An 11469-nucleotide genomic window follows, 5' to 3' on the forward strand; every position below is an offset into this window, starting at 1 on the left:
AAAACGCCACGCTGATATTGATCCTCATTTTAGTTCTCTTTGTTTGTCCCAAAGTTTGCTTGCCATGGTCTATGTTTGAAAGAAACAAGAACTGTGTGCCGCTAAACGTTACGCACTAGCCTACGCAGTTGTCCACGTCTGTCGCCATGGTTACGTCATGGCTATGGCAGTATGAGCGGAAACCGAGGATAGCGCGGATATTGCGTCATTGACAGGCGACATTTTTTTCCGGGACGGCCACTTATTTAAAATGGGAATTTCTCTGAAATAAAAAATCTTTGGAGACTTTTGGGATATCGTAAGTACACAACTGCAGGAAATATATCACACTGTGCAAGTGATTTTTGGATATTTTATTACAAAATACTTACATATTATACCTTTAAGAACGGATTGCTGAAAAGTTCTTTGTTGAACCAAAAATGGTTCTTGCTATTATAGCCATCACTGTGAAAACCCCCTTTTGGAACCTTTATCTTTAAGAGTGCTGGACTAGTTGCATTTTTATGATTATTAAGGATCACGGTATCTTAGCAACATACTAATGCCAAACTCAGTTGTTAGAATCAGTTGTGAGGAGCAAAACATTGCAGTCTCACATGCAACAGTCACTGTCTGACACGGTTTTATGTTTATGCCAAATTGAATGTTTGAATCTGAAAGAATATGTCACATTTAAACTACTAAGGCTCTGTTTACATCTGTTATTAAGATGCGTTTTGGTTGATCGGATCACAAGTGGACCACGCTAAATACAGGAATGTAAAACGTTTTGTCCACTTTCGACCTCTTCCAGAGATAGTTGAAAACACATTCGACTGGATTGCTTTCGTATAGTGTAAACGCTCATGTGGTCGAATGTGTTCAAACAGCCACAAAACACCATCTACTCTCCTCTTACTGACCTAACGCATGAACATTATGGGAAGAGCTCTAGCTAGAAGGGATTTAAACTTTGTCTGCTGGAGACTCAAGTTTGGTTTGAAGATGAAAAACGTACCAAACACAATGTTCTCTCTCCATTCCTGATTTCTAACACTTGTAAACTCGCGCTCGATCGGCCCAAAGTCCGCCATCCGATCAGCACGGAAGGTCTCTGCGTATTACTGCCTTTTCTCGTGGCAAAGTATTTGTCACGATACGTGGTGGTAGGAAGGATGAGAAGACGAGGATGATCAGGAAAACAGGATTTAATTAACAAAACTCAGGAACCACAACAAACGCTATACATTAACGAGAACGGACAAAGCCTAAATGAACTGAGGGAAACTAAATACAAAGACTGGTGACAATAATGAATAGGAGACAGGTGACATGGATGAAGATAATTAACTAAACACAGGTGAATAAACTGAGGACAAACGAGGAGCGGGAAAACTGAATAGGACTAAACCAAAACACTAAGAAAAAGGGGGAAACAAAGAGTCAAACTGTAACAGTATTGTGGGTTAAATGCAATACATTTTTCAATATTCTCTCGTTATTTCATCTGACTCCATAAAATGAAAAGGTTTGTGCATCATTAAATATAAGCGAAAGTTTGACTAATTCCTTTTAACTCTAATGAAATAATATCAAAGTCAGTTAGAAGAATCATCAAATGTAACAATTTATTATGTCAGGTAAATTTATCATCAGTTCAAAGATAATCAATACAAAATATCAAATGTTCTGGAATAAAAAAGAAGACAAACCCGACATTAGGAAATAGTCTACGTGAAGCTGAGAGTCTCGGCGACTCAGCATTCATGGGCTCATCTGAGGTACAGAAAAGGCCCTGATCCTTTCGCTGCATTTCATTATATAGCCAGACCTCATCTCATATGTAAACATGAGTTTACAGTGGAAATTTACTGCGATCACCCCGATCACGATTCACTGCGATCAAGACACTTGTACCAGTCACACTGAGACATTTCAAATAATACTAAACACATGTATAAAACTGTATGATAGTTGTTCAAATTAAAACCATATAGGCGTCATGAAACTGACGCCTTGGGAATCATTTTGAACAAGCTTCAATATTTGACGGTTTAGGCACCCTTTAGCGTCAGTTACATGACGCGATCCTAGGGCGTCATCTCACTGACGCTTTACCTTTAACGTCAGTTAGATGACGCTATCTAATCCTAACCCTACCCCAGACCTAAACCTACCCGCGTCATCTAACTGACGCTAAAGGTAAAGCGTCAGTAAGATGACGCCCTAGGATCGCGTCATATAACTGACGCTAAAGGGTGCCTAAAGCGTCGAATATTGAAGCATGGTCAAAATTGTCATTTTAGTGACGCCTTGGGATGAGAATGCGTTGGATTCGTGTGTGAGTTTTGGTGATCTCTGCAAGAGTGGGGGATGCGGGGAAGAAGTGTGTGGGTGAGATAGTTCAAATGTTAATTTGCAGCAAGGTCCTTCTGTGGTCAGTGGTCAGGTCTATCTCTTCAACCAGTTTTTCCAGTCTTACACACACACTCACAGCGTTCGGCTGGTCTTAAAGCTGTCAGGGCAGAAACTAAAGCTGATGATCTCCGTGTGTTTTTCTGTTTTCTCCAGTCGTGTTCATATGTAAATTGCGTGAGCTTATTTCATCGATTAGATCGAAAGATCTGAAAAAAAAACATATATTCACCCACCCCTCGAAGAAATCAGGACAGAAGTGGATGAAAGTGGACAAAAGAGACGGATTAAAACACCAGGTGTGAACGAGTATGTGTCTCCTCTCCCTCATCTACTTGTGATCCGATCGACCAAAACACATCTTAATACCAGGAGTAAACAGGGCCTAACACAGGCCAAATGACTTCAAATATCCTCGAATATGCTTGAGAAATGAAGTCCCAGTCATAAAGACGAGCGACATCAAACACCTCAGTGCAGATTCTCTTGTAAATTATGCCTGACTTAAAATGTATAAAGCTGAACAAACAGAACATCCACAGCTAAAATTAGATATTTAATTTGGGTTTCGAAAGAATTTAATGAGAACAACCGCAGTCAGAATAACAGCCGTAAGTCCGGGAGAGAGTGCACTCCGAAGAAAGCGAGTGTCAGCTAAACGCAGGCCTTTCTCTCTGGACCAAAGCTGATTAAAACTTCCACAAGTGAACAGCAAAGTCACATTAAACCTTAAATCTCACTGGAGTTACAAAAACAGCCTGACATGGAGTTAAAATCTGGTCAAAGCTCTTAGTGCACACTTTAACGCACTTCTGTGAAGTTTTCCATCTGATGATTAACCAAAAAACAGAAGATAATTCCTGGTGGCGTCTCTAAGAACCTAAATACAGTCCCAAAAGCTCAGTCCAACAGCTCTGGCACATCAGTACAATCATCTACACACTTATGATCCATACAAAAAGGGAAAAATGAAGGCAGATTGGTTGTAAAATGACAGACATTGTTGAAAACGCATTGTGAACGAATCACTGAATCATTTTAAAACGACAATTTATCACGCATTAGTACGGAAGCGTATTGCACTCACTTGAAGAAAAAAATCGACTCTGTTTTTCTGAATTAACGAGTTAATTATCTCAGAATTACAAGATAATTTTTCATGGAAAAATTGTTTTGCTCTGTTTTTCTGAATTAATGACTTGATTATCTCAAAAACTCAGAAATTCAGAAAAACAGAGCAAAAACTTTTTTTTCCATGAAAAATGATCTCGTAATTCTGAGATAATTAATTCATTAATTCAGAAAAACAGAGTAGATTTTTTTTCTTCAAGTGAATCCAATACGCTTCCGTACCATTAGTGTTCCACCACTTTGGTTCCAGAAGTAATTTTATTATATAAGTATATTTTATTTTAAAATAGCATTATAAGTCATGAACCAAACCAACCAGCTACAAGGTGAATCACAACACTGCAAACTTTGATTCGACGCAACAACAAAAACATACACGACATGTGAGCTTTAATGAGGAAAAGAGCTACAAACCCGTGAAGCATTGAGAAGGACATCATTGAATTAAAAGCGATGGAGAAATACAAAACGATTAATTTAAAGATGTTTTTTACATCTACAGAAACAATATATTTGAAGTTTACTGCAATATATGAATATATAAATATTGAATATCATTTGCATTGCTTTATGTGATTGAAAATAAACTTTTGGCACAATTTCCAATTGATGTGATTTTCAATTGAGCATCATGGGTAATGTAGTTTTTTTATTAGTATCATGAATTTCACTGTTAAACCGGAACCTGACTGTTGCTGTGCTGAAGTATTTCATATCACCAAACCTTGTTTCTGCAAGAGATGTAAAGAAAGCGATCTGCTCTCCGAAGGCATTTGTTGAGAGACAGGACGCTCTGATGATGTCACCTCACCTGGCTCTGTGCAGTTTTTCTCCTCCGTCACATTATCAGGTGTCGATGACATCAGCCGTCGCCCCCAGTGGTCATGTGATTCCATATGAGACTCCTCCACAATCATGCCATGACCTAGAAAAACAAAACATCGGTCAAATCACTACACAACGAAGAAAGAAAGATATATGGGTTTGGAACAACATGATAAATGATGGGTAGGTTTTCATTTTTGGGTGAACTATCCCTTTAAATAGCACATTTAAGACTATATCTCTCAAAAATAAGTAGTTACTTTTATCATATGTTTGATTATGATATGAAAAAGTAGAACATAATGACTTGTTTAAATCTTTTTTGATGTCGTAAACTATTTTGTTTACATGTATCAAATTTTATATTTATAAATATATTATTCATATTAATTGAAATATTAACCATAAATAAATATAAAAATGTAAATATTAGATTAAACTAGTACATATAGCGCTTTAAACAGCAGCTTAGCATTAATAAACAGGAAAATAATGTTGTAAAATTCATCAGTTATGAAACAAATTCAATTGCTGTAAAGCCGCTCTTCAGAAAACAATTTAGTTCAATGTTGCATCAATTATGAAACGAGTTCAATTCAGCTAAAGCTCTACAGAAGACAATAGTGTCATTAAGTCAATGTTAATTCAATTTGGTTCAATAACAGTATTGATGTTGCAAAGTAAGCATCATCAATTCAGTTCATATTTTATTCTCATCTGTTGGTGTCAGTGCAGTTGAATCAATAATATTATTGAATACACCAAAAAAAAATTGCCAGTAGCGCAGAAATTGTCAACAGTGTTCTATGATTTATCAAGAAAATATCTTAGAAACTGAAAAGTTCTAGCATATATCCCACAGCAATATTATTAGAGAGACGCTGCCAGAATTAATGCACACGCAATCGCTCTCTCTCTCACTAATGCATTCATATAAATGTAATCTTTACTGTGCTTCTTTATCTGTATCTGATTTAGAACGAGCAGAAATCTGTGAGAAATAGAACGACCAAAAGACAAAAGAACAGATCAAAATAAGCTGTTATGTCAAATGCCATAACATTATTATTAATATTATAACCGTGAACAAGAAAACCAGTGTTTGAGACTCGGCTCGAGGTTCAGACTTATTTCTACATTAATGACGTCATCAGCGACTAGTCGACTCAACTTTATTCACATAAATGTAGTATTAACCTTAAATATTATTTATATTATTTTAAATACTAACCATAAATATAAAAAATATTGTTTCTACCACCATCAGAATAGAATTATACACTGCTTACAGTTTTTCTCAGTCGCTTTGGTGCATTTCTCAGATCAGAATTGAAATTCTCAAAACTACCTGTTCAATCTTCACATCATTGTGTCACTCGTGCACATCACAAAAAACAGTTTCTCATTTCTTTGAACAAGTTGCAAATGCTTTGGTACATCCATGAAAAATGATTATTCTCTGCTGTTATGCCCTAAATTAATACATGATTAACTGTAACTGTATTTTTTCTATGTACATTTCTGAAATGCACTTCCTGTAAAGCTGCTTTGAAACAATGTGTATTGCTGAAAAGCGCTATACAAATAAATTTAAATTGAATTGTTTCCTACATTGTCAATCGCTTATGTCATGTTGATCAAAATGTAATGGGTCTCTGTTGAATTGTCCCCCCCCCACAACATTTAGGCATTAGTTCATTCATAGCATAAGTCTTTACAAGCAAAATGGTTGAACAAGTTGTTGTCCTAATATGTCAAGCATATTCATATACATTTCCTTTAGACTTTTTTTTCTAAATCTGTCCTGTTCGCATTTCTTTTTTTTTTCTTTTTTTTTTTCTTTGTGCTATGCAGTGCTTTCTTTCATTTCTGTATCGCAATGACACGGTCTGTCAACAAATTACAGTACAAACAGTAAAAGCGTAAATGTGAATCTTGTCCAGTCTCTTGCAATCAAACTCACACACACACTAAGGTGTGTAACCTACAATTTACAATAATTGTCATCAAAACTTTATCCATAGTTTACATCAGAACATCTTCAGAGTACACTGTTATATTGACAACATGACTAAGCAATTTGACTGTCTTATCCTTACACAACGACACACGGACTTTTCATTCTGATGCACTGACATGTTCATTCACACAGATATTTACTTTTGAGAGATGAATAAGGTTTTTGAGCAAGAGACTGGCTTTTGCAGGGAATCCATGGTGTTTTGCTATTTGTACGATATCTTTTGAGAAATGCACTTACTGTTTTGCAAATGTCGAGGATGATTCGAGAAATGTACCAAAGCGACTGAGAAAAACTGTAATTCAACACTGTAAAAAATTATCGTGATTTATACAGATGTTAAAAGACTGTAAAAATTCTACAGTGCAAAACTGTTAATTGGTTAACAGAAAGTTTCCTAATTTAACAGAAAGTTTACTAATTTAACAACATTTGATGTAATTTTAAATTGACAGTTTTTGAAAGTGAAAAAGAACAACTCATTGTATAATTTACAGTGAAAAAAACGTGCATTGACATTCCCACGATTCCCTGCGTGACACTTCACATTTGATGTATTTTTGTTGAAATAACTATGTTTCTTCATAGTTTTCTTAGTTTTTTTCTAATCAGTTATGTACATTAGGGTTTTATGTTACGTGTAATGTTGTTAAATTAGTGTTTATTGCATTTTTAAAATTTCATGTGTGTTACCATGATGGTGTTTAATGTTTGTGCGAATAACACTGTGCAGCTTCTATATATTAGCATGTATTATATATTATGATGAGCTTTGATTGATCATGTGACTCGTCACAGCTGTGATGGTTTTTGGGTGTCAGTGGATTGCAAAGGTACAAAACAGATATTAATACTTCAATAGGTCGGTAAATTAACATTACCGGTATATCAGATAATGAAATACGGTTTATTACTGTAAATTTTAAGTTAAGTCTGTAAAACCAATAACGCTGATACCGTATTTTTGACGGTAAAGTTCTGGCAACCACAGCTGCCTGTATTTTACCGTAAAAATTATGTTTTATTTTTACACAGGCCCAGAGTGCAGCTTAACCTCATTGGCATCAAAGTATTTGAGTAACAGCACAGAATCCTGCATGATCCCGCCCTGAATATTCATTTTTCAGGAATAAAGCAATAACGCAGAAAACATTTTTCTTTAATGTGCTCTGCAATAATGTAAATGAATCATTTTCTTGTCTGAGCGAGTGAGCGGCGCCGGCAGCGTTTGCTCCACTGCAGGTGTTTGGTTCAATCGCAGGGTGTCAATTAAAGTAAACCGGCCTAAACTCAGCCCAAAACGACTGTCCCGAAACGCTGATGAGACACTCATGGACTACCTGACTAGCTCCAGGACAAAGCCATTTCACAAGGGAACTCAATTTCAGAGCTCTGGAACAGTTCAGAACAAGCATGCAAAGAAAAGAAAGCGATTTTCACTTTCCCACCTTGTTTTGATGGGGGGAAAAATATACTAAATAACATAAAATGTGGAAAATAGGGACAAATACGAGTGACGGTATTGCTTTTCTTTTCTCCAGGATTTGAAAACAGGATTTGCCTGATTCGAAAGGGAGGGTTGCATATATTCCCTCTGTCTCTGATCTTTCGTTCCTGAACCATTATAAAGGCACCGAGTCTGACGTTCACACACACATGCTTTCAAGTTTTTGTCAAGAACAGACATTCATGTTTCTGACGGTAAACGTCGTGCGTCGAAACAGATTTAATATTGTCTGTACGGTATCAGTGCAGAATAATCTTTTAAGCTTCTTGTTTTTACTGTAATTAACGTCTTTGTGTTTGATGCAGAAGGCTTACATTTAATTTGAGCTTTACTTTTCAGTTTGAGCCACAGGCATGAATGATACCTCAGATCGAGCGGCTTGTTTGTGCTTGTCTAGATCAGACTTTTCACTTGGTAGATGACAGACATGCAGACGAAACCGAGTCACATCTAGAGATTTGAGGGTTTTGACTCGGATCAGGAAGCAGAAACACCCCAGAACATCTGCATAACAACACCCTGGCAAAGACCACATTACGGCGGGGAATTATGCTTGCACATTTGGACAATTGTAATGATTTTTTAACCAGATTTGGAAGGCTGCTATAAAAGACTCAGATGAATAAATCTTTCATGAAATGTGAACACGCGTGTGTCTGTGAACACAAGATCAGCCCAGGACACACTGTGTGACGCCATCCACCATGCAACACTTGACTTTACAGAGGCAAACAAGCGAGCAAGAAGTCGAATTATTTAGAATTTACAGTATAAACAGGAACTGATTGTTTTCTTAATTACAATTAAATTAATGAAACATTCTCAAACTGCTGTCCTAACAGTGATATGTCACTTTTTTGAGGGGAAAAATGCAATTGTTCTGTAAAATACTTGCTGTAACGGCAAAATTCTTTGTTATAAAAAATACAAACTGGAAAACTGGGTTAAACGGGATCTATTATGCTCTTTTACAAAGTCTTGATTTAGTTTTTGGGCTCTATAGAATAGGCTTTCATGCTTGATTGTTCAAAAACACTTTTGTTTTTTTTACATATTCTCCATTGTTGCGGCTCGTCTCTTCCCAGTCTGTCAGTAACGCTCTGAGGGTGTGTTTCCCACACAACACCGTAACTCGCTGTTTAACTGCCATAGAAGCAAAGTTGAAGAAATCAAGTAGCTAATCACAAGACTGTATTGTCGCAAATTGGACGTTCAATCACGTTGGTTAATGACGTCACACAGGAGTGGAGTAATAACTTCTTTTAATGAATCTGTTTGAGATTGAATTAACGCTAGATGTTTTGCTATAAATTACAGACATGGCATCTGAGGACTATTTCTCATTTTTCTCAGTTATTTTGCTTTATTTCCAGATTCAATCTTAGGCTCGTTCTTACACTAGAGCTCGTTCACACATGCGCACTCTTCAATCTCTTGACAAACTAAAAGACGTAAATGACATTTGTATGTATTCTAAATAAAAGATACAGATTGTAGTGAATTTCAGCTTGCTTATTTTGCTCAAGATATGGATTTATTGAGTCCACATGTCATGCAAACAAGAAACTCTGCTTCTAACCACAGGTCTAGAGCTGTCGTTCCTAACACACACTTTGCGATGCTGTTTGCGAATGCTTGTTAGAACAATAGTTTCGGGAAACACCGACTCGTTGAACTGCTGATAACGACAGAACTTGCGACTATAGTTGGCTAACGATGCTTTCGGGAAACGCACTCCTGTTTAGTTCCTGTCTCTATGAAGCTCCTCCTTCTGAAAAGCACACTGTGCTCTGATTGGTCGACTGAATCAGTGTGTTGTGATTGGTCGAGCGCTTCGAGTGTGTTTGGGAAATGTACCGCCCCTTACCATAACCGCCAGTTTAACACACTACTAACTAACTCAACCAGGCCCCGCCCCTTTATTCTGCATATGAATTATTTAAATAAGGAATATTGTGACATGTTTGTTCCAGGAAGAAACTCAAGACTACAATGGAGGCGTTTCAGGAGTTCAGAAACACTGACACTGATATAGAGAAGAACTCCCGCTGGAGGGACTTTGAGCTCAAACAGCAACATTACACACTAAAGAAAGATGAACATGGGGAAAACATTACTGGTCCTCCAATTCAAGATACACAATAAAATGTTTAAAGCTATTATAACCGAAATCATTTTAAACTTTCTTTAAATCATGACATGGGAGATATTCTATTCTATTCTATTCTATTTCACGTGTGCAAGATACATGACGGTTATATAAATAAAGCATCATTTGCTTTGATCAGTTCAGTGTTATGCACGTGCGGTTCAGTTCATATCGTATGTTTTAGGTCATCAGAGGAATGTGACTTTCATTTGCCCCGAAACAGCCAGACTGCACCCTGGACACGCATCTCTGGTCATAAGAGACAAATCACCAAAGAATAGTGCATTCAAAATCTAACCATGTGTGCATAACGGACCCAACATACCGTCTCCGCACACTGCGGCATACGAGACAGAGCAACACACACACACACACACACACACATTTAAAACCTAGTGATCTGACTCGACTACCTACACACATTATGTGCAAAAATGCCGTTTAGATGGACAGCTCACTGGGCTTTAAACACAGCCCTGGTGTGGTGACCTGATAAGAACAGGTGCATGTGCCTCAAACACATCTCAGAGCACACAAACATCACTCATTTAAATACAAATATATTTATGATGCACAGACAGGATAGTGCCACTAATGAATCTGATAGAACATATTTGTCTATACACAACGATGCACAATACTTGTATTTAAGGACAGCTGTCCATTTCATATTCTTCTTTATAATGTCATGCAGATTGAATTTCTAACATAATCTGGAAATAATGGGATCAAATCCATTTAGAAAATCCCAGTAACACGCTTAAAACAGAATTTCATTAATATTTATAATTCTAGATTAAATAATAGTACATAACCTTGCTTTTTGTAGTCAATTCTTGGTTATTAATGGCACTCATTTATGGCAGAATTCATGCTGTAAAGGATGAAATCAATGTGTTTATCCACTAACACTCTGAAGATAAATATAGAATTGCATTAATAGTTCAATATAGAGTGAACAATAAAAAGGGAACCCATTAGTGGTTCAGCAATGTTTTAAGAAATGTTGTTTAAACTGTCAATCAAAAGCTCTTCTGACACTGAACACTTCTTATATTCCCATTTAGGAATCGCACTGAAGCATTATGGGTAGATTCTGTCACATTTCTCCGGGGTTTGATTGACAGGTTCCGCTCGGACTCACCTGTCCTGGTCAGGATGGTGGACATGCCCCACGCCACGAACAGAACACTGCAGACCAAACACACCTGCGCCAACAGCATCTCCCTCCTCTTGCGCACTCGGAACATCTTGGCGATGATGGATTTCTTGGAGACCCTGGTCATGGTGTGGTCCTGATGCTGCTCCTGATCCGCGCTGGTCATCGTCGAGCACTGATGGAGAGACGTGTAGAGAGAGCGCGATCAGAGGTCTGGATCCAGACACAGAAAACCCCAGCCTTCACTGTCCCAGATCCCTGCTCTCATCAGATTCCTCCCA

At 37.3% G+C, this 11469-nt stretch overlaps 1 protein-coding gene across 1 annotated transcript in view; it reads right to left on the reverse strand.

Annotated features, from left to right (window-relative positions):
• The window catches only part of slc24a4b (solute carrier family 24 member 4b), a 67640-nt gene that overhangs the window by 55904 nt on the left and 267 nt on the right, over positions 1–11469 (reverse strand). Inside the window, exons 1-2 of the mRNA XM_056262862.1 lie at positions 11174–11469; positions 4340–4453 (exon numbers count right to left, since the gene is read on the reverse strand). The exon at positions 11174–11469 is cut by the window's right edge and continues 267 nt beyond it. Of these exons, the coding sequence (XP_056118837.1) occupies positions 4340–4453; positions 11174–11354 (295 nt within the window). The 5' untranslated portion in view covers positions 11355–11469. The remainder of the gene's footprint in view (positions 1–4339; positions 4454–11173) is intronic.

This window comes from Rhinichthys klamathensis, unplaced genomic scaffold, assembly GCF_029890125.1.
Source record: "Rhinichthys klamathensis goyatoka isolate OS25496 unplaced genomic scaffold, OSU_Roscu_1.1 h1tg000196l_1, whole genome shotgun sequence".
Classification (NCBI taxonomy): Eukaryota; Metazoa; Chordata; class Actinopteri; order Cypriniformes; family Leuciscidae; genus Rhinichthys; species Rhinichthys klamathensis.